The sequence below is a fragment of the Carlito syrichta genome, unplaced genomic scaffold (genome assembly GCF_000164805.1).
Source record: "Carlito syrichta isolate Samal-C Ts95f unplaced genomic scaffold, Tarsius_syrichta-2.0.1 Scaffold307669, whole genome shotgun sequence".
Lineage (NCBI taxonomy): Eukaryota > Metazoa > Chordata > Mammalia > Primates > Tarsiidae > Carlito > Carlito syrichta.
In genome coordinates this window covers 606,631-630,943 of record NW_007251765.1, presented here as the reverse complement: position 1 = coordinate 630,943, position 24,313 = coordinate 606,631, and the positions used below count along the sequence as shown (strand labels likewise).

The 24,313-nt window shown below is 38.5% G+C and overlaps 1 protein-coding gene across 1 annotated transcript in view; it reads left to right on the top strand.

Annotated features, from left to right (window-relative positions):
• PATJ (PATJ, crumbs cell polarity complex component) overlaps positions 1-24,313 on the top strand; it is a 415,643-nt gene that overhangs the window by 160,327 nt on the left and 231,003 nt on the right. Inside the window, exons 25-26 of the mRNA XM_021715786.1 lie at positions 742-819; positions 12,925-13,024. Coding sequence (XP_021571461.1) covers positions 742-819; positions 12,925-13,024 — 178 coding nt within the window. The remainder of the gene's footprint in view (positions 1-741; positions 820-12,924; positions 13,025-24,313) is intronic.

Genomic DNA, 24,313 nt, shown 5'->3' with positions numbered 1-24,313 from the left:
CATCTATGCTGTTACATCATTAAGAGTTAAAATTATTTTTTATAAAATTGAGCTGCTTTGTTCATTGATGAACATTCATTGAGTGCAATATGTATTTCACCCTTTCCGAGCACCAGAGAAGTAGCAAAAAACAGTATTACAACCCTGCTCTTACTGACCTTATTTAGTGATGAAAATGAATTTGTTATGTCATCCTTACGCCAACAGTAAGAGTGAAATACTTACTGAGTACACACGTTGTGCTGCATCCCATACTTGACCTGGGAGTACAATGATAAATGAGGTAATCTAGCAAATAAATGTGTTCTCCTGTGTTCTCGGAATTCATTAGGTCAGAACCCATGCTTTATTTTGCAAAACAAGCTATTTGGATGATGAGAGGGTCATGATCTTCTTTTCACTTCTCCTCTTCTTCATTGTCTGGAGCCACACACACATGTGAATTTATATACTCTGATGATATGTGTGCGTGTAAAATTCTATAATATTTTAAGGTTGTGCATCTCGTCAGATTTTCCAAGTCTTACTGTTTGTCTTAAATTGTACTTCTCCTATTTTTACTTTTCAGATAAAGTTACAAGGTTAAGATTTTAGCTGTTTAAACAAATTCATAAAGAAATAGGATGACTTCCAAAAAATTCTTCATTCTGAAAAATCAAAAAAGTAGAAAAAAAGAAATGCAATGATTATGACATTTAAACTTTTTCTTTTTTTCCCCCACCTCTTCTTTTGTGGTGATAGGTCATTCCTAGTGTACATAACAAGGCCAGCAAAGCCACCAATAACCAGGACCAAGATACCAGAGAAAAAAAAGAAAAGGTAACTTGACCCTTTTAAAAGAGGCTTTTGATTCCTTTTTGCATATCTGAACTATAATTAATAAAAGCGATTTTTTGATTAGTGTCAGCGTGGAAGCACTGTATTTGTATTTCCTTCCTGTGATCTTAATTGGTTCTCCAGGATGAAGGCCAGAAACCTGGTGAAATGCAAAATACAGAGGGTGCCAGAAAATGTATACACATTTAAGAAAGAAAAAAATTGTGTTGAAATTGTAATACTTGCCGGGCGCAGTGGCTCATGCCTATAATCCCAGCCCTTTGGGAGGCCAAGGTGAGGGGATTGCCTGAGCCCACAGGTTTGAGACCAGTCTGGGCAACTTGACGAGACCTCACCTCTACAATAAATCAAAAAATTAGCCAGACGTGGTGGCGCATGCCTGTAGTTCCAGTTACTTGGAAGGCTAAGGCAGAAGGATCGCCTGAGCCCAGCAGGTTGAAGCTGGGGTGGCCAGGAGCGTACCACTGCCCTCCAGCCTAGGTGACAGAGTGAGATTCCAATTTAAACAAAAAATTGTAATACTCAATATATGCTGATAACAAAAAATGAATACAAGTCATGTTTGACTTCTGCAATTAAAGTGGTTGCCGTGAGGGTCTGGACACTTCTGATTATGGCAAACTAAAAGTAATACATGGATAACATTGCTTAAAATATAAATATATCTATTTTGGCAACCCTGGTATCATACAGGGTCAGCCAGCCACCGCCGTCTGTGTCTCTCTCTCCTGTTCAGGGGCCTGGTTGTTGGTCCATTCCCAGAACAGGCCTCTCGACATTCGAGACTTGGCTCTCTTGCTCATCACCCAGCCTGGAAGTCCATTTCCTTCCCATCGGACTCCTTTTCGTCCTTCTGGGGCCTTACATCAAAGGTCATCCTCTCCTGAGAAAATTTGACTTGACATTACTAGTCTATTCTTCAATCCTGTCTTCCCACCTCTATTCGAGGAGAATTTATTGACCTAAAAAATATCTGAAGATATAGGATAAGGTAGGGTTGAATTTTCGTTTTTTCCTCGCAAAGGGAACCAACTTTCCCACTGTTTAAAGCAGGAGCTTGTTTTAAAGCGGGAGCTGCTTTACCTACTGATCTGTACTGCAACTCTGTCCTATCTTGGGTTGTAAGGGGGAGTCTTTCCAAATCTTCTCTTTGTTCCGTTTGGTCAACTTGTCCATCCTAGGGTAATGCTGAACTATGTAAACCTGCTAATAAGTTTTGTTTCCTGGTAGAGCAATTTGTTTTCCATATTTCTTCCTTTTTTTTTTAACTTTTAACTTTTTCATTTTGAAGAGGTGGGGTATAGTTCAGGGTTAAGTATACACATGTTCATGATGCAGTTCCCCTTGTTGATGAGGCGTGGCCCCCTTCCCCAGGCAGACTCCCACTACTGCCAATCCCGTTTCCCTGCCTCCCTCCCAGCAGTTTCCTGCTACTGCCAATTCTTTTCTTACAGTATTTCCATAATTGTTCAAGATTCGCATATGAGTGAGAACATGTGATGCTCAGTTCTTTGTTTCTGTGAAAGGTCACTCAGTATTATAGACTGTAAGTCCATCCAGGTTGCTGTGAAGTTCGTGATTTTGTTCTTCTTTGTGGCTGTGTAATATTCCATCGTGGATATGTACCACATTTTTCTTTTATCCAGTCCTTTTTTGATGGGCAGCACGGTTGGTTCTGTGTTCTTGCTATTGTGAACAATATGTATATATGCAGGTATCTTTTACATAGAGTGATTTAAGTTCTTCTGGGTATATTCCCAGTAGGGGGATTGTGGGGTGGTATGGAAGGTTGATTTTTAGATCTTTTAGGAATCGCCACATTGCTTTCCACAGAGGTTGTAATAGTTTACACTCGCACCAACAGTGTGGAAGTGTTCCCTTTTTGCCACATCCTCTCCAGCATCTGTTGTTTTTTGGGTTATTGATGATGGCCATCCTGACTGGAGTTAGGTGATTTCTTCTTCTTTAGAAGTGTTCTTATCTGTCTGGGGACGGGGTGGGGGGAACACTCCTTATCTACAAGGGTGCCTGAACAATGCATATTTGTATACCTAACCCTTAACTGTACCCCACAATTTTAAAATAAAAAATATGTTAAAAAAAAAAATAAGTGTCTTACCTTTGGTAGAAATGGTGTTGGATCTATAGAGTAATTTAGAAAGAAGTGACAACTTTCTGATGTTGAGAATTTTTAACCATAAACATGGTATATTTTCAATTTATTAAATTATTCTTTCAATTAATTTTATAATTTTCTTTAGAAAGATATTGAAGTATTGTGATTTATTCATCAATTTCCTTAATAGTGTTTGTTGTTATTAAATGATATATTTTTAAAATTGCATTTTCTGTTTGTGTCTAGCGTACATGCTTGCTTTTCATATAATTATTTGGCATCTTGTAACATTATTCTTTAATTCTTTTATAACATAAAGTAATCCAATGCACAACACTGGGGATATCATGATACTGAAATTTTAAAAAGCCAAAACCCAAAAATCTCTCAGAAACTTACCACTTAAAGATAAATGTATTAAATATTTCATGTAGAGCCTTCTGATGTCTTATTGTGTGTATGTTCCATAAATATATATAGGCTCTTTTTAATAATATGCATCTCAAATTCTAATACTATGTCTGCAGATTTTTATTTTTGGATTTTCTATGCAGATAATAAGTAACAGTTTCTATGCAGATAAATAATAAACAGTTTCCTTTTTCTTTCCCAATCTTCCTTTTTCTTGTTTTCTTATATCTGCTTAGACCTCTAGGACTGTGTTTAAGAGAAGTAATGATAGCTACCATTCTTATTATTCCTTCTGATATTTAAGGAAAAGCTTTTAATATTCTACTGTTGAATATGATGTGTGCTGTAGGCATTCGTAGATAATCTTTTAGGTTAAGAAAATAATTCTCTTTCATTTCTACTTTGCTAAGAATTTTCACCATGATTGGCATTGAATTTTACCAAATGTTGAACCAATCTTAAAATTAATATGGTTATGATTTTCTTTTTTCCCATTGTCAGAATTATTTCTTTTAGGATTTTTCTAACCGTGGTAATGAGTGAGATTTACCTAGAAGTTTTTATTTGTATACTGTCCTTTTTGACTTTGGTGATGGTACACTACTAAAATGAATAGTAGGAGCATTTGTTCTCTTTAGTTCTCTGAGAGTTTATGCAAAATGATAATTGTCAAGTCCTTCAATGTTTGGTCAAACTACCCTATAAAGCCATTTTGGGCCTGAGTTTTCTATGTGGGAAAAATTTTAAATACTAATTTAATTTAAAAATTTAAAAATGAATTGAAAGAACTTAAAGAGTGATTTAGTTCAAAATTTTATGATACTGATTTAGATAATTCAACCATTCAGATTGTGTTCTATTTCTTTTAGGGTCATTTTTAGTCATTGATGCTTTTCAAGGAATGTTGATATCACCTAAGTTGTTTACATTTGTTGGCATAAAGTTACTATGTATTCTTTTATTTTTTTATTTTATTTTTTTTGAGGTGGAGTCTCACTCTTGTCACCCAGGCTAGAGTGCAGTAGCATGTTCATGGCCACAGCACTCTCCACCTACTGGGCTTAGGTGATTCTTCCGCCTCAACCTTCCAAATAACTGGAACTACAGACACACGCCACCACGCCCGGAGTTTTTGTGATTTATTGAACAGATGAGGTCTCACCATGTTGCCCAGACTGGTCTCGAACCCCTGGACTCAGTCAGTCCTCTCACCTCAGCATCCCAAAGTGTTGGGATTACAGGCTGAGCCACTGCACCCGGCCATGTAGTCTTTTAATTTTGCTTCTGTTCCATCCTTTGTAGTTTTTTTTCATTCTTAATATAGAGATTGTTGTTTGAGTAATATTAATTCTTTGACATTGGTTGAGTTTTTAACTGACCTAATATATAGTCAGTTATTTTAAATGTTTTATTTGTAATTAAAAAGAATAGCTATTATCTAGTTATGGGAACAGAATTTTATAGCAAGTTGTTAGGTCAAACTAATTGGTTGAGTCATTCAACTATTTTATATACTTATTGTTTTTTGTTTGCATAATCTAATGGTTGCTCATTTTGATAGTAAAATGAGTATATTTTTCAGTTTTTATTTTGCATGTTTTCACTTTAATTTATTAGATGCCTTCAAGTTTACAATTTTTGTATCTTCCTGGGAATTGACCTTTTTATTAATACTTGGCAGTATTTAGTAATGCCTTAACATCTATTTTTTCTAATATCACTGAAACCATGCTGGTCTTTTTTTTCCTGGTGTTTGCCTGGTATTTTGACTTGAAAACTTTTTAGGTCGCACACATTAAAAAGAATTCAGAGGCCGGGCGCAGTGACTCAAGCCAGTAATCCCAGCACTTTGGGAGGCCGAGTGAGAGGATTGCCTGAGCCTGTGGGTTGGAGACCAGCCTGGGCACCTTAGCGAGACCTCATCTCTACAATAAATAAAAAAATAGCTGAGTGTGGTAGTATGCACCTGTAGTTCCAGCTACAGGAAGGCTGTGATGGAAGGATCACCTGAGCCCAGCAGGTCGAGGGTGTGGTGGCCGTGAGCATGCCACTGCACTCCAGCCTGGGCGACAGAGTGAGACTCTGACTCAGAGAAAAAAAAAAAGATTTCAGATCTTCAACCTTGGTGAGTCTCGCGTTGTCTGGAATTCTCAGGGGACACCTCTGTCTCTTCCACCTCAAGCTAAGATCAAGGCCGGGAAATATCCTGACTGTAATCACAATTTTGGTTTGTTTGTTTATGTTTTTATTTTCATCCACTGCAGATTTTACTGTGTTAGAAAAACAGCCATAACTAAATTGAACACATGGGAAAACTTTAATAACAGACAGGTGTATGGGGGCCAGTCAAGACACTGACTGTTTGAGGAGCTGGGGAAAGCGTTGTTGAAAGGATAAGGAAAAGTAACTTTAGGCTGCTTACCAGATTATAGGATTGTCTCTTTAACTTGGTCTTTGAGTTCAGCTCTTAGTCACAAAGATTATATTGAGTTTAGCAGTAGCACATATTGTGTGATCAGGATTCTGTGGGGGTTGACCATTAATAAGCACATATTATGCAGATTTCAGAAGACTGATTACTGCTTGCAGAAGTGTTGGTTAGGTATCGACTGTAGGTAATTACTTGCAGAATTCTTTTTCAACCTTTTAGTGGCATAGGCTTTATTGTTTGGGATAGGAGCTTGGGTTGGTGGTATTTTTAGTCCAACTTCTGGCTTGGTTTGTCCTCAAAGGGACACGTGGGACTCATTAAATTCTTAGCTCTCACTAGCTGAAAATGAGTAGATGCTGTATTATTATATTTATATAAAAGTCTAGAAAATATATTCTGTAATGAGAAAGCAGATCTGTGGTTCCATGGGAAGGGTGGATTAAAATAAGAAGCAGGAATAAGCTATTGGGTGATGTTTATGTTCGTCTGGTGATGGATTTAATTTGTACACTTTAAAATACTCTCCATTTTTTTACATGCCAGTTATACCTCAATATATTGCAGTAAAGCTATTAAAGACAAACAAAAACTTCCTGTTCTCCTGGAACTTGCATTCTAGTGGGGCTTGCAAACAAAATAGAATTCAGCAACTGTAACTTTAAAGCAATTTAGGGACAAGACATGGAGGCCCACAAATGTGGCATCTGCAAGGAACTGAAATTCAAGCTCCATGAGAGCAGAGACCTCATTGTTACTGTCTCCACTACCCAGAATGCTGTCTGGCATCCTACATATTTGTTGAATGAATAAAGAAATAAAACAAAAAACAAAAAAAACCTGCCAGGGGCAGTGACTCCTCCCTATAATCCCAGTTTACTCAAGAGGCTGAAGTGCGAGGACTGCTCCAGGCCAGGGCATTAAGACCATTGGGGCAAAATAGCAGAGACCCTTGTCTCTAAAACAAACAAACAAATAAACAAAAGGCTAAGAAAATTAGCCAGTTGTGCGATATGTGCTTATAGTCTCAGCTAATGGGGAGACTGAGAAGGGAGGATTGCTTGACCCTAGAAGTTGGAGGCTACAGAGAGCTATGATTGTGCCATTGTACTTCAGCTGGGGGTGTGGGGCAGTATGTGTAGAGCAAGACCAGGTTTCTTTTTTTTGAGTTGGAGTCTCACTCTGTCACCCAGACTGGAGTGCAGTGGCCGCTCCCGGCCACCGCAGCCTCGACCTGCTGGGCTCTGGCGATCCTTCCACCTCAGCCATCCAAGTAGCTGGAATTACAGACATGCGCTACCACGCCCGGCTGATTTTTTGACTTATTGTAGAGATGAGGTCTCGCCAAGTTGCCCAGACGGGTCTCGAACCCGCAGGCTCAGGCAATCCACTCACCTCAGCCTCCCAAAGCATGGGATTACAGGCTGAGCCACCGAGCCCAGCAAGACCAGTTTTCTTGAAAAATAAATAAGCACAAAACAAAATCTCTGTCTTTAGTTCACCAAGCATTGGCAGCTGCCCGTCAAATAAGTGACACCCTGCAGTGTCCTACCACAACTCCTGATTGGGGATTTATGGTTGTTTCTAACCTCTGTCACATGTCACCAAAAACACTTTAAAATTTAATCTATCATTTTTATGTAAGGCTTTCTCAGACTATTTAATTTCTCAGACTATTGCCTGAATTTTGTCTATTCATAGGTTGATTCAAAGATCTGAACTTTCATCAAATGTGTATTCAAAAGCTATGGTGAGTCATTTACTAAACACCCTTGTGGGGATATAATGTCAGCAAAGAAACAAACAAGATATCTGCTTGTGGGGACATGGACAGTAAACTTGACATGTCAATAATCTGGTGGCTAATTCCATCACTTATGGGAACACGATGATTTAATTAATTCAGGGAAATTCAACCTAAGATCCCAGGAAAAAGGTAGATACACAATTCTTTTTTTTTTTTTTTTTTTTGAGTTGGAGTCTCACTCTGTCGCCCAGACTGAATACTGTTCAGCTGAGTTCTGCGTCACAGAGAAAAACACCTAACCGCTGAACAGGGGAAACACTGCAGTAGGGGACATCATATGAGAATCCCCATCTCTGTGACAGGATGGTGTTTCAGTGGTTGCAGAATGCTCTTTACTGTATTACTTTTCTCTGAAATTACATCTCAGATGCCAAGCATTATAATACATTCTGGAATGACAAAGCACCTTCACCCACACAGATGAGGGCAATGTATAGTGAAAGACATAAGTGTAATTAGAATGATAATAGAAATGTGCTGAGAGTGCTGTGAAAACACTTCCTTTTCAAAGTCAGGAGGTCAGATGATGACTGATCTATACCTTTAAAAATTGTTATCGTTAGAAGTAATTCTTTTCTGCATTATTTTCTCTGTCATATAAAATAAATACTTGTGACTGGGTGGGCGCACGGTGGCTTATGCCTGTAATCTTTGGGAGGCCAAAGCGAGAGGATTGCCTGAGCCCACGGGTTCAAGACCAGCCTGGGCAACTTGGTGAGACCTCATCTGAACAATAAATCAAAAAATTAGCCAGGCATAGTGGCATGCGCCTGTAGTTCCAGCTACTTGGAAGACTGAGGCGGAAGGATCGCCTGAGCCCAGCAGGTCGAGGCTGCGGTGGCTGTGAGCATGCCACTGCACTCCAGCCTGGTCGACAGAGTGAGACTCCAAAAACAACAACAACAGCAACAGAATAAAGACTTGATCTCTAGAACTATGGAAAATGGAAAAAAGAGACCATAACATCACCTGAAACTCATTTCTGGCAGAGTTCTGGGTTTGACTTGATGTCATTCATGTTAAAAAAAAAAAAGAGAGAAAGAGAGTGACTAAAAAACTAACTTAAAAAATCAGTGAGATCTTGAATAAGTCTCTGGTTTTGTTCTGTTTTGCCTCAGTTCAGTCTTTTCTGACTTGTTTTGTATTACCTACGGTGAAAGGGTAAGCAGTCAGGATTCATAGAAATGCTAGCATTAACTATAGGTTCACAACAACTCAGGTTTTCTTTCTAAATGTTTCTTCAGTGTTATTTCATGTATTCTCTTTCTTCAGGGGGTTGTGGACACTTCACAACTGGGACTTTTGTCACTAGAGAAGTAGTCTTCTTCTCTTAGTTACTCAGCGAAAATGTCTTCCACTAAATATAAAATACACATATAGTAAACGTATAAGAATGTATGTCTTCCAACTATATACTTAAATGAGTACATGTTTTTGTATGTGAATTGCACACCAATAAAATTGATGCAAAGACATGCATCTATTCCAAGTGAAAAACCCGGACATGCAAGCCTCTGGGACTAAGGAGGGGACCCTTGTGAGGGTGTTTGTAAAGATCAAAATGATCTCCTATGAACCTCCTGATGGCACTTACAGGGTTACAGTATATATACTCTCAGATTATTCTAGAGACTGGGGTCTCACTCTGTCACCCAGGCTGGAGTGCAGTGACACAATTATAACTCACTGCAGCCTTGAACCCCTGGGATCAAGCCATCCTACTGCCTCAGCCTCCTGAGTAGCTGGAATCACAGGCATTGCACCCAGCTTCCCTGACTATTCTTAACAGTAGCAAATAACATAGTATTCCCTCAGTGAAATTCTATATTGTGTTAGCCCTTAGAGTTGTGTGATAATATTCAGGCTAATGTGTAAGTATTTGTGATAGTCATGTATATATTCAAACATACACATATGTTTGTATACATGCATAGCATGTAGTCACGTGGGTAATATGCACCGTTGGTATACATGTTTTTATAATTATATATTTTTGTTTTAAACTCCACACCAATAAAATCAAGGAGAAACATAGCTGTTTCTAAATTTAAATTGTCAAATTATTTTGACTATGTGACTCTGAGTTCTTTCTTTATTTCTTTATTAATTTTTTAGCTGGAGTGTCATTCTGCTGCTCAGGCTGGAGTGCAGTGGCATGCTCACGGCCCCTGCAGCCTCAACCTGCTGGGCTCAGGCGATCCGTCTGCCTCAGCCTTCCAAGTTGCTGGAACTATAGATGCACGCCACTATGCCTAGCTAATTTTTTGTGATTTATTGTAGAGATGATGTCCCATCAAGTTGGCCAGGCTGGTCTCGAACCTCCAGGCTCTTGCCTCAGCCTCCCAAAGTGCTGGGATTACAGACTGAGCCACCGTGTCCGGCCAGGATTCTTATATAAAGTGCTTCTGATTTAGTGTTTTTTGTGAAAAGGGGTTTGTTTTTATTAAAAGAGCTGGCACATTTAAAATAGTTTAAGTTTAGTTTCAATATTTTCTGGAAGCTCTGGGAATCTTCATCTAAGTAATGCTCATTAGTCTCTGTAAGCCATTCAGAAATAATTTTTTTATTTTATGAGACTTTCATCTTAATATACTCTGAAGATAGGAAAATATTTCATAATCAGAATGAGAGGTAAGGGTTTTTCTCGATTATAGGTATACAGAGACCGTTGAGCTTCTATCCTCCAACTGTAGCTATGTGTTAAATGTAGACCAAGAAATGCAGAAGACCACCAGATAGTTAATGTCAAAGAGCTGTTCTTTCTATTGGACCCAAGACATGTTTATGGAAAAAAACACAAACAGGCAAACAAAAGGACTAACAATAACATTTTCTGTTATCTGTCAGCCAATAGAGAGACCAGTATAGAATAGATTTTCATCCTAACAAATATCACTAATGGTCAGACCATAAAACCAAACTCCAGTTATTGGTGCTACTGATGGGGATAGTTTTCAGTCCAAGTACATATCAGAAGCAAAATTGGCCTAGTATCAGAAACAAAAACATACAATTGAAAAGAAAAAAAAAAAGAAAACAGAAAACTGTCTAAAACGCAAAGTTCTGTTGCCACTTGGAATTTGCTGTGGGAGCCAAAAAATCATGTAAATGGGCTTAAATAGCTTATGAATTGCATATCTGAGGCCTCGCAGTTTAATCGGTTCTGGTAGGTGAGTCTGCTGAAGCATCTCAGTGGGGCCTCCAAAACTGTTCAAAGTATAATTTAAGAAAAAACAAAAATGTGACAAAATTATGCAAAATGTGCAGGTGCCAGGTATTTATTTAACCCATTAGCAAGATGGTAAGCCTGGTTCAGAGAGAATTGAAGAGAGTGAAGTATTTATAATTGCTGAGAGAAAGAATGCTTAAGATTCAAACGTAGATAGCAAAACTGGTTAATGTCTTACAGGGCCATAAAACCGTAACCTTTGAAGTTATCTGTCTTAGAGGACCAAAACCATTTGCATTTCTACCAGACAAAATTAATATGCAATGCCACTGAACAAGAATCATTTGCATCACTGTCGTTTTTTCAAAAAGTTAACACATCAAAGAACCCAAACAGCATGAGTGACAATCAGTTGTTTAGTCATTCAGCAAATTATTAAGGAAGCCCTAATTTGTGCCAGGGACTGGTGTCAGAGTTGAGGATACTATGGAGTCTGTTTGGTTTTCTTCCCTCATAGTGGTCATAATCACCTGGCCTAGTGATATATCCTTGCTCCAGCCACCTTTGCCCCAGGGAGAGCCTGGCTCTCTGCACACCATCCTCTCATATGCAGCAAGTAGAATGATGCCCCAGGTATCTGGCAATCCACATTCAAGCTATAGAAAAACCAGGACACACTTAGTCTGTATTTGTTTCGAGAGTATTGGTTGAAGCTAGTGAAATTAATCATGTGTGCATTTTCCCCTCAAATATAAAAGCAGTCTATTAAAGAGAATTCATATCTCAATATTATTTTAAAATCCGGCTGTCTTCTGAGTATTGTCTTTGTTATAGAATAGCCTAGTTCCGAGGAAAAGACTGACTGAAAAGAATTCATCTGCCTTTACTCTTCATTTTACTCTCTTTTAAGTTTTTTTTCAGCTTAAAAGAATTAAAAAGACACAGTGATCACGTTTCTGTATTGCCCTATTGCTTAATACACATTTCGCATTTGCTATTTTCTCTTTGATCACTCTTGCATTTTATTGATTTTTGGATTTGCTAAATATCCAAAAATACTGCATCAGTTAGACATTATCTTAAGTAAACATGGGTGTATGTTTTCTTTTATGACTTTCAAATAATGGTTTTTGTTTTGGAGGAATTTATTACCCGCCTGCTTTCTGTAATGGCCCAGTCATTGACCACTTACTGAATTGTATCCTGCCATTAGTGGTTTTATCATATAAAGCGTAATTGAATGTACTTTATTGAAGTCCTGTAGCATAATCCAGTTATTCTGGTTTTTGTGTTGAGCTTGGCCATATCTGCTCCTCGTCTTTTTAGCAGCTTGAGTCTCTCCATAAAGTTTGGGATGTTTTATTTTTCCCATCGTTCAAGAAAATGTCTTCATTCTGTGAAGGTAATCCGATCATAGTTTTATTCTACTTTAATTGTGGGTAGGAACCAAATATTGTTGTGCTGTATCATTTGGCATGCAGATGGAATGCATACTTATGCAGATATAATTATTCATCACAAGGATTTATCTTTTTTGAGATGTTAAAATGTATGTTGGCCATCTACAAATTATGGATGAATGCCTTTTTAGTGAGAAAGTCTTGGTATTTCATTTTAAGCATTTTTTAGAGAATGAAATCTGTGACTTCTACTATTGAAGAAAATGTTTAAATAATTGTAGGATTAATAACTTGAGTAGTTTTTACTTTCAGGTTTATTTTAGAAATGTCTTTCATTTGAATCATTTGGTTAATAACAAAAAATTAAGATTTCACAGTATAAGAAAAAAATCTATGTGTGTGTGTGTATATGTGTGTGTGCGTGTATATATATATACACGCGCACACACACACACATATATATATATAAAACTGACTTTCTCACTCTGGAAAGGAATGCCTTCTTCTAGGTAGGTCAACAGTCTTAAAAGCTGTGCTTTTGAATTCCTGGTTTTCTGCATTCATTTGTTTATATCACAGAGTCACTTTTATATAATAGTTTAAACATAAGAGAATAAATTGTGTTTTTTTCACAATCCTGATGATATGATGGAAGTTGGGGACCGTCCAGATATTTCCAGACCATCTTTTTAAGCTTTCTGTCACTGACGAAGAAGATTGTACTAAACCCATTTTTCTCACATTTTGCATCTTCAGCGACAAGGAACCGCTCCCCCTCCAGTGAAACTGCCTCCTCCATATAAAGCTCCTTCTGATGGTAGTGAGGAAAACGAAGAAGAATGTGCATTTACTGACGGTGAGTTCCTGCTCCCTGCTCAGGGGACTGCAGAATTGACTAGATTATGCTCCAGTGACTGTGGTAAATTTTCAAATATAGGGGTCTGGGTTCTTCATGAACATATACTAAAAAAAAAAATTGATATCTTTGAAATCTTTGTGTCTTTATTTCCTAAGCTTTGCTTTTTGACATCAATAGATGAAATGTTGAAGGAAGCTGTGTTGGACACTATTTCTTCTATAATCCTTCCTTATCTTACTTTTTCATTGTGAATACAAAAATGCTAACAAGTCTTTGACTGTATTGGCCTGTAATAATCTGAGCAGGACAGAGATGTCAGTTCTTGGTTTCTTGCCTTCCTCCAAGTGATGGTAGTGTTGCTGATGCAAAATTCCACCGAGGAAGGAAGGCCACCAAGGCACACTTTATCCTTTGGACTCATTTCACAATTTTCTTTTGCATTCGTTGAATCAAATGCATGTTCATACATATATTTAATGGAGGCTTTATTTAAAAGTATTTGCATTTCTTTTATGTGTATACTGTGTGTATGGTTAGAACTGATTCCTAATGTGTATGGAATTTCTTTGGGGATTACAAAAATGTTCTAAAATTAGATAGTAATGATGGTTGTACAATTTGTGAATATACTAGAAGCCACTTAATTATGCATTTTAAATGAGTGAATTTTATGGTGTGTGAAACATATACATGTGTTTATATATGTTGTAAAGATATATATATAAAATATATAATATATAGCTCTTTAAAAGACCTTTTTCTTCTGCAGCATAGAAAAGGAATTTGGTGTAGAAGTTGAAAGTTAAAATTCTGGGTCCTGTACTTTCTAGAGTGTGACCTTAAGAATGCCCTCTTCTATAAAATGGGTATAACAATGATACCTGCTTCATAGCGTTTTGGTGAGGCTTGAACTACCGTTATTAATAACTCTAGCCTGACACATAGTCTTCAGCAAGATTTATAGCTCTTCTTGATGTTAATAATAATAATAATTATTGACCTTATTTTTCTAAATATAATAATAAATAACTAGAAATAAAATAAAAAAATTAAAACGGCTGGGCTCAGTAACTCAGCCTGTCATCCCAACACTTTGGGAGGCCGAGGCGATTGGATTGCCTGAGCCCATGGGGCAATTTGGCAAGACCTTGTCTCTACAATAAAAATTTTTTAAAAATTAGCTGGGTGTAGTAGTACACCTGTACTTCCAGCTACTTGGACGCTTGAGATAGACCGATCACCGGAGCCCAGCGGGTCAGCACTGGGGTGGCCCTGAGTGTGCCACTGCATTCCAACCTGGGCAATGGAGTAAGACTCCGACTCAAAAAAAAAAAAAGTTCCAACTGCTTGGAAGGCTGAGGTAGAAGGATAGCCTGAGCCTAGCAGGTCGAGTTGCAGTGGCCATGTATCATTGCCCTCCAGCTTTCCGACAAGAGTGAAACTTCCACTCAAAAAAATAAAATAAAATAAATAAAAATAAAACTAATTCTATAATAATTAAATCATCTATCAAAATTTGATTGGCACTTTGCGATTTTACAGAGTCCTTTTTCATGTGCTATTTTCTTTTCTTTTCTTTTCTTTTTTTTTGAGTCAGAGTCTCACTGTCACCCAGGCTGGAGTGCAATGGCACCCTCATGGCCACCGCAGCCTCCACCTGCTGGGCTCAGGTGATCCTTCCGCCTCAGCCTTCCAAGTAACTGGAACCACAGGCATGTGCCACCGTGCCCGACTAATTTTTTTGACTTATTGTAGAGACGAGGTCGTGCCATGTTGCTCAGGCTGGTCTCGAACCCCTTAGTTCAGACAATCCTCTCGCCTTCGCCTCCCAAAGCATATTTTCTTTATTCAGTAAATTTTTTCTGACCATCACTGACCATCATCTGCTAGAAAAGGAATGAAACAGAGCTTCTTTTCTTTGTGGTGGGGTCACCAGCCTGGAAGGGAGAAATCAGAGGCATGGGAAAAAATTTGAGACGTATCCTGTAGGGCTTTGGTTCTCACCCACTTTTTGGCGAGCTGCGCATGACGGGTCCAGTAGACATGGATATGTGCGTGCCATACGCTCCCTCTTTCAGCTGCTGGTCCATGGAGGTAGGTTGTCGATTATTCTTTTTTTTAATTTTTAATTTTAAAGATGTGGGGTACAATTCAAGATTAGGTATACAGATGTTCATTATGTAGGTACTCTTGTTGATTACTCTTAATTTCTGGGATGCTTGAGGACCAGTATTTGCCTAATTATTAGGAAACTGGATTCAGGTGTGCAACTAAGATGACATTCTGATCCTGGTTCTCCTACTTCTAGTTGTGAGTTCTTGGACAAGTTATTTAACCTCTTCATGGATCACCCTAAGGGTTGATGGGATATCTCATTGTAGCCTGCCTTACAGGGTTGTGTGGCAGAGGTGAGAAAGCACTCGAAGAGTTTAGTGTAAGAATTATGAACTAGCCGGGCATGGTGGTTCAAGCCTGTAATCCCAGCACTTTGGGAGGCTGAGATGAGAAGATTGCCAGAGCCCACAGGTTGGCTCTGAACAACCTGGACAGAACAGCCTGGGCAACTTGGCAAGACCTCATCTCTACAATACATCAAAAAATTATCTGGAGGCCGGGCTCAGTGGCTCATACTGTAATCCCAGTGCTTTGGGAGGCCGAGGTGAGTGAATTCCCTGAACTCGCAGGTTCAAGACCACCCGGGCAACTTGGTAAGACCTCTTCTCTACAATAAATAAAAAATTAGCCGGGCGTGGTAGCGCACGCACCTCCAGTTCCAGCTACTTGGAAGGCTGAGGTAGGAGGATTGCCAGAGCCCAGCAGTTCGACCCTGGGGTGACCGGGAGCATGCCACTGCACTCTAGTCTGGGCGACAGAGTGAGACTCCGACTCAAAAAAAAAATTAGCTGGGTATGGTGGCATATACCTGTGGTTTCAGCTGCTTGGAAGTCTCAGTCAAAAGGATCATCTGAGCCCAGCAGTTCTAGGCTGCGATCGCTGTGAGCTATCACTGCACTCCAGCCTGGGTGACAGAGTAAGACTCAAACTCAAAAAAAAAAAAAAAAAAGGCTGGGCACAGTGGCTCAGCCTGTAATCCTAGCACTTTGGGAGGCAGAGGCGAGAGGATTGTCTGAGCCTGAGGGTTCGAAACCAGCTTGGGCAACTTGGTGAGACCTTTTCTCTACAATAAATCACAGAAATTAGCTGGGCGAGGTGGCGTGCACCTGTAGTTCCTGCTACTTGGAAGGCTGAGGTGGAAAGATCGCCTAAGCCCAGCAGAGGCTGCGGTAGTCGTGAGTGTGCCACTACGCTCCAGCCTGGGCAAGAGTGAGACTAACTCAAAAAAAAAAAAGCTTGTTAAAACATGATTTGGTAGGCCCTACCCACTATTTCTGATTCCTTATGTCTGGGCAAATCCAATAATTTGCATGTCTAATTAATTTCCAGGTGATACTTGTGAACCAAGACCCACACTTTGAAAATCACTGATCTAGATGGTGTTTAAAGTCATGGGAGCCAATGCTTGGAATAGTGTATACAGAGCAACAAGAAGCAAACTCAGCACTCTGCTCATGAGCCAGCAAAGGAGCATTTTAGCATAATGACACTTCCAGGAAACTGTGGAATTATGTAGTTTGTGAGGACAAAGTGTCCCAAGAGGCCTTCTGTCACTGGCCCCTTGGTGGTCAACTGTGGAATGCTACTGAGAGGTTGGAGATGTAGAAATAGCCATTGAAATTAGCAAGATGGAATTGATGAGGAATAAGAGAAAGAGAGCCGGGTACAGTGACTCATGCCTGTCATCCCAACATTTTGGGAGGCCAAGGTGGGAAGATTGCTCGAGACCAACCTGGGCAATGTAGTGGATTTTTCTCTACCAAAAAAAATTTAAATAAAGTTGAGGAAGAGGACATTTGATAAAATAACCATAGTCATTATCTTTCAGTTTATTGTAAGATTTAAATGTTACAACCAAATATCGAGTATGATATATAATAGGCATTTAGATTTTAGATCACTTACTTTGCATAGCTGAACAAATTTCGTGACATCTTGGTGTCTGATTACCATAAGAAGTCTTATATCCATCAATTGAACTAAAGTTGTTTGACTTGTAAGAATTATGAAATGATTGAGAATTAAGAAATAATATACTGACAGCATCATGCTTATTAGCTCTTGACAAAAGTACCATATCAAAGGTTGCAGGATTTGTCAAAGGTGTGTGTTGATGGTACAGGAACTTTTGACCAACTTTGTGGTGATAGCCTTTAATACCTAAATTTAAAACCAGATTGTTTGGTCAAAGATTCAAGGACACTGAGGGCTTGAAGAGATCACTCGTTCTCTATCACATGGTGACTGTGAAGTCTTTGTTTCTAACTTTAATCCCCCTCTGATCTCCTGACCCAGATTTTCAGTTGACTCTTGGGAAGCTGCCATGTCTTTTTTCCACTAACGCTTTAAATCCTCTCTAGAGTAAAATGTATATCTTCCCCAAGGCTGGCCTTTTACCTCCCATTCTTGGTTTTGGCTAAAGGTGCCCCATCTCAGAATGAAACTTGGCTTCTGTGTGTTGTTGCCCCTCCTGACAATGGATCAACAAATAGGGCTGAACCTTCTTTCTCAGTCTCTCTCACCTTTGTAGTTTCCCTGACCTTTTTTTTCTTTGAGTCTCACTCTGTCACCCAGGCTGGGGGGCAGTGACACGCTCATGGCCACTGCAGCCTCGACTTGCTGGGCTCAGGCAGTCCTTCCACCTCAGTCTTCCGAGCAACTGAAACTACAGGTGCGTGCTACCACAGCCAGCTTATTTTTTAATTTATTGTAGAGACGAGGTCTCACCAAGTTGCCCAGGATGGTCTCAAAGCCCTGAGCTCAGGCAATCCTCTCGTCTTGGCCTCTCAAAGTGCTGGGATTATAGGCCTGAGCCACTGCGCCAGCTCCCTGACATTTTTATTACCGCAATTTTGGTAATTATATGGTAATAATCACAATTCATTGAGTACCTCTTATGTGCCATGTATTCCCTCAACTCTTTAATGCATTCTCATTCAACACACAGAAGAACCTTTGAAGGAGGGACTATACCCTCTGTTGATTTCAGCCTAGTGTCAGCTTCTTTGGAAAACCCTGCCTGACTCCTTAGTCCCCTATAGGTTCTTACGTTTTTCTTTAAGCTTAATAAAATATTTTAAATGTACATATTAGATTAAAATCTGTCTCCCCACTAAACCCTCCAAGTACCAGGAGGCTAGGGACCTTCTCTATTTTGGCCTGGCACATGATACAAACCCAGTATTTGGAGCCAATTAATGACAGAGGGTATGAGGCTTGCGCAGTGAACAGTGGAGACGAGATGAAAATCCAGGTTTGCTCGTGGTGCTTCAGAGAAACCCTTTCTGCTGAAGTATGCCATGCATGTAGTTTCGAGCATTCTATGCAGAACAGTATGACTGCTCTTTTCCTATATGTCATCCCGTCTATCTAAAAGTTTCAGTCCCCTGGAAGAGAAGACCCTATCTTCAGAAAGTCCTGCCTTTTTCACTCTGATCCCAGAGGTCAAATGCTTTTATGCCAGCTGGGTCTTTCTAACCATTTATTCTTCCGATGACATTTTTAAGCTACAGGGAGCAGAAGATTTTGGAAGGACTTTTTGTCACACATAAGAGAGTGGTCATAAAGAAGCAATGAGAACCACACAATAGATGGGTCTCTTGACCCAGATAAGGTCTTAGAAACTCAGAGTATAATTGCCTTGTTTGTAGTCACTGGCTTTTAGAAATTTGCAGCAGAGATGTGAATGGAACCCCACACTATAGTAAGCTTAAAGCCCTATCTTTATATTTTAATTTCAGGAAAGCATGCTCTCTTAGGGTTTTTTTTGGTGTTCCATTTTAAGATTGTTTTCCTCAGAAGGGACCTGGTTATCATGTCTTAATGAAATGTGGGTATAAAGAATATATTTGGAATATGGAGCATCATAAAAAAAATAATCTGTGTACTGCCCCATGGAAATAACAATTAGATTACCAATACCTTGCATCTTCGTGTCTCACTTTAATTCTTACAGTTTTATTTCAATTATTTTAAGGAGAGGAGATTATCTAAGACCTTGTAAAATGTGTTTTGTTACCAAATTTGTTTCTCAGAGTCATAAGATTTGTAATTTCTTCTTTTTTTTGAGTTGGAGTCTCATTCTGTCACCCAGGCTGGAGGGCAGTGGCATACTCATGGCCACTGCAACCTTGAATTGCTGGGCTGAAGTGCTGCTCCTGCCGTAGCCTTTCAAGTAGCTGGAACTACAGGTATGCGCCACCACGCTCAGCTAATTTTTTGATTTTTTGTAGAGATGAGGCTTACCAAGTTGCCCAGGCTGGTCTCGAACCTGTGAACTCATGAAATTCTCTCACGTTGGCCTCCCAGAGTGCTGGGGTTATAGGCATGAGCCACCGCAGCCGGCCTAAGATTTGTAATTTTAGAGAGGATAACTTTTTTTTCTTTTTTCTTTTTCTTTATTTTAAATATGGGATACAATTCAAGGTTAGGTATACAAACGTTGATTATGCAGGTACCCTTGTTAATGAGGTATGTGCCCTTCCCTCCCCTGGCAGTTTCCCACTACTGTCAATCCCTTTCTTATAGTATTATGATAATTGTTCACAGTCTGCTTATGAGTGAGAATATATGGTATTCTGTTCTTTGTTTCTGTGATAGATCACTGGTATGATAGAGGGAATAACTTTAAAAAAAACTTTTGAGATAGAATTCACATACTATACAATTTACCTACTTAAAATGTGCACTTCAGTGACTTTTAGTATATTCAGAGTTGTTCCACCATCGCCACTGAATTTTCAAACATTTAGGACGTATTTATCACTCATTCCCTCATTATTATTATTATTAGCAGTGGAGACTTGCCTTCCCCTAGTGTCTGAATATATGCTAAACTGGTGGTTTTCAGGGCCAGCCTGGAGCTTGTAGACAGGAGTTGGGAGTATTTTCTCCACTGTGGCACTGTTGCCATCTCAACTAAATAGTTCTTTGTTGCAGGATAGTCCTTTGATTACAAGGATTGTTAGTAGCATCCCAGGTGCTATCCACTAGATCAGAGTAGTACCCTCCCTCCCACCCTAGTGATGATAATCAAAAACATTTCCACACATTGCCTAGCATCTCCTGGTCTGAGTACGTGGGGGATTCCACTTTCATTGATCGGTTGGAGAGCCGGGAGATAGTCCCAAACTATGAAGAATTAGCCTGCGCAGAGTGCCAGTGGCAATCCTGATTACAAACATTGTTTTAATCTGCAGTCATAAACTCAGTTTAATATTTGCATTAAAAATGGCCTAGAAGCCAGGCTCGGTGGCTCAGCCTGTAATCCCGCACCTTTGGGAGGCTGAGGTGAGTGGATTGCCTGAGCCCGCGGGTTCGAGACCCGCCTGGGCAACTTGGCGAGACCTCATCTCTACAATAAATCAAAATGAGCCGGGCGTGGTAGCACACACCTGTAGTTCCAGCTACTTGGAAGGCTGAGGCGGAAGGACCGCCAGAGCCCAGCTGGTTGAGGCTGTGGTGGCTGGAAGCAGCCACTGCACTCCAGTCTGGGTGACAAGAGTGAGACTCCAACTCCAAAAAACAAAAATGACCTAGAAATAGAGACAGGTGTTTATTTAGAATGTATTTGGAATTTAGAACATAAAAAAAGTCTTTTTTGAAGTAGTAGAAATAAGATAGATTATTTATCAAATGATGGGATATATAGTCATTTGGAGACAAAGCATAGAGAGCTTCACAAATTATAAATGAATTCTAAAAGCATCATACAGTTCTAAAAACTGAAACCATCAAAAGTCTCTAGAAGTTTTTTATGTTTTTAAATATAATTTTGGTACAGGACAGGGAAAGACCTTTCAAATTATTAAGCCCAAACTATAAAGGAAAGTAAGCATATATTTTCTTACATAAAGATTAAAACATTATGTAGATATATATGTATAAATATATGGTCAGAAGAAAAAGACACGTATAGCAATAGAGCAAGCAAAGATCAGACTGTATATAACAAAAGACATAGATTTGGCCAATAAATACAAAAAGTCTGTTCAGCCTCACTAATAATGAGAAAAGTGTCAATTAGTGTAAAAATCAGATTTTTCTTTTTTTTTTTTTTTTGAGTTGGAGTCTCACACTGTCACCTAGACTGGAGTACAGTGGCACACTCACAGCTATCGCAGCCTCAACCCGCTGGGCTCCAGCAATCCTTCCACCTCAGCCTTCCAAGTAGCTGGAACTGCAGGCACATGCTACCACGCCCAGCTAATTTTTTTGATTTATTGTAGAGATGAGGTCTTGCTAAGTTGCCCAGGTGGGTCTCAAACCCGTGGGCTCAGGCAACTCACTCACCTCAACCTCCCAAAGCGCAGGATTGCAGGCTGAGCCACCGAGCCCGGCTAAAATCAGATTTTTCAATGAACTCAGAAGTTCGAGGCTGCAGTGAGCCATGGTCTGCATTGCACTCCAGCCTGACAACAGAGTGAGACTCTGTCTGAAAAAAAAAAATTTTTTTTTTCTATCAGATTACTTAATATTTTAAAAATTCGGGTCCCCTCCCACTGTGGGAGGTTTTCTGTCCTCTCAATAAATCTGGCTTTCAAAAAATATATATATTTTGAAAATTAATACATTGTTATTGGAGAAGTTGTAGAAGAATAGGATTTCTTGTATCCTGTTGGTAGGAACAGGAATTCATATATATCTTTTTGGAGACCTGATTGGCAGCAAGTATAAAAAATTTATATGTGCATATTCTTTAACTAAATAATTCAGCTCCATATCCTAAGGATAATTCATTGTCCACATGGATATTTGTGTATGTGTATATCTGTCTACAAAGATGTCTATGCCAGCAGTTTTTGCTAATAGCAATTACAGTGATATAAATTGTGTATACTTAGTACATCATATACTTTGACTAAGCCACTTAGCCTCTTAGCTTTTCTAGCCATCTGACTGAGAACAAGTTGCACCTCTTTCCTTCAGTTTCCTCACTTCTAAGATAGAGATAACAATAATACCCCTTTCTTGTGAGAAATTAGAAAAGATGATGTACTTTTCACGTTTTATAAGCAGTATCCAAAAATGTTAGCTACTGCTTTTTATTATTATCGATAGTAATACAAAGTTCTTCCATGTGTGTGCCAAATATTGCCATTACAGAATGAAATTCTGGTATAAGAATATATCAAAATGTTCAAAAATTAGTATAACTTAAATTTTAAAAATGTTAGAATTCAGTTTTCTGAAGTTTATTAGCATTATTGTATGAGTCAACACTACGGCTGGATGCTGTTCCCTGAGCACCGTTGCTTATGACACTAACAGACTATCACTTTCAACTGAGCTCACTAGAAAAGAAAGGTGTTTTAGAGGACTTCACTTTTCTCGAAAATTGTTTCTCTCCATATTCTTTATTTTCTCTGGACCAAAGATAGATATATCACAGAAGTATTTGGGTATGATTTTGTAATTTTTTTCTTCCCATGGAATTTTGATGGTGTTGGTTGACATTTTACTTTTGCTTCATTTTTTCCCAAGGAAGAAGCATGCACAGGAAAAACTTTTGAGGAAAAATTAATGGCTCCAATGAAATCTAAAAACTAGACATACATATAGCCTTTCTAGGTTGCTTTGCTTAATGTGAGCACTAGCTTGCCACACATTCCAAAAAACTTATGGCATAACTTAACCTCCATCATTCTGCCTTACAGTGATTAAATTTTTATGAACATTTGTTGATTCACAAAGGATACATTGTTCTTTGTGCAGTTAATTTTCTTAATAGTCACATTAACTGTCAGTACATTTTCCTATTTAACTTTTCTTTTATAATTTTTGATAAGAAACTAACAGCTTTATCCTGTCTTTAATTATTTGTACTATTTTACCTGTATTATAATAAATAAACATTATACTTCCATTAACTGATAGAATTTCAACATAGCAACCACATACATCACAAAAAGATTTTTCCCTCCCAAGTAGCCTAAGTCGTAATAGTTAGTCCAAATGTCAGCCTTGCTTGAATTATTGCCATTAATACATAGTTTTATTTTTATTTTTAGCCTGTGCTGTCACTAGGTCATTGATCTTGCACTGGTTCAATAGTGCCTGAATGTCTTTCAGATCTTGGACCTTCTTGAGATCAAAGCCAAATAGCAAGATCTTAGCCAGACTTTTAAGGCCAAAGCTGAACTTTGCAGGATTTCAAATTTTTTTACTTGAAAAAGTGCAGAAGAATTTATACCAAACTACTTTGAGAGGAGGGAGGTTTAAGAAAAACCTTCTACTTTCAAATTTGCTTGAATTTTATATATCAAAATATGCTTATTTGAAGGAAAAAACCACATTATCGTACCGCTCAATAATAAGAAAACAGCCAACCCAGTTTTTTTTAAATGAGCAAAAACTCAAAATAACATTTCACCAAAGTCATGTGAATGGCTAATAAGCATATAAAAGTACTCAGTATCATTACTTATTAGGGAAATGCAAACTAAAACCACTACACATTTCACTAGAATGATTTTAATAAAAAAGAAACAATAGGCAGTAGAACTAGAACTCTAATACACTGCTCGTCGCAACAGTTTTCCAAAGTGCCTGTACCAGTTGAAAAGCAGCTACTTTAGAAAACAGTTTGGCAGTTTCTTTAAAAATTTGAATATAAGCTTACTATGCAACCCAGCAATTCCACTTCTAGGGATATTCACAAAAGAAATGAGAACATATGTTCATACAAGCATTCCTCATGAAAACTCATGGCAGCGTTATTCATAATAGCCAAAAACTGGAAACAAGCCAAATATCTATCACCTGGTGAATGGATAAACAAAATGTTGTGCATCCACACAGTGGAATATTATTTAGCAACGAAAAGGAGCATAGTACTGATACATACTCATGATGCTAAGTAAAGGAAGCCTGATGTGAAATTCTATATACTATATGATTCCATTCCTATAAAATGTCCATAAAAACAAATTCATGGAGATAGAAAGCAGGCTAGGGTTGGGATTGGGCTTGATAAAATTTTGGGAGGGATGGAGTGGTAGAAATGTTCTAAAACTTAGTAGCTGTGATCACTGCACAAGCCTACACATTTACCAAAATTTATTGAATAGTATATTTGCAACAGGTGCATTTTATGGTGTGTAAATTATACTCAATAAAACAAAATTATTTCAAAGTTAAATGCAATCTTTGTAAAGAATTATATCTAAAAGA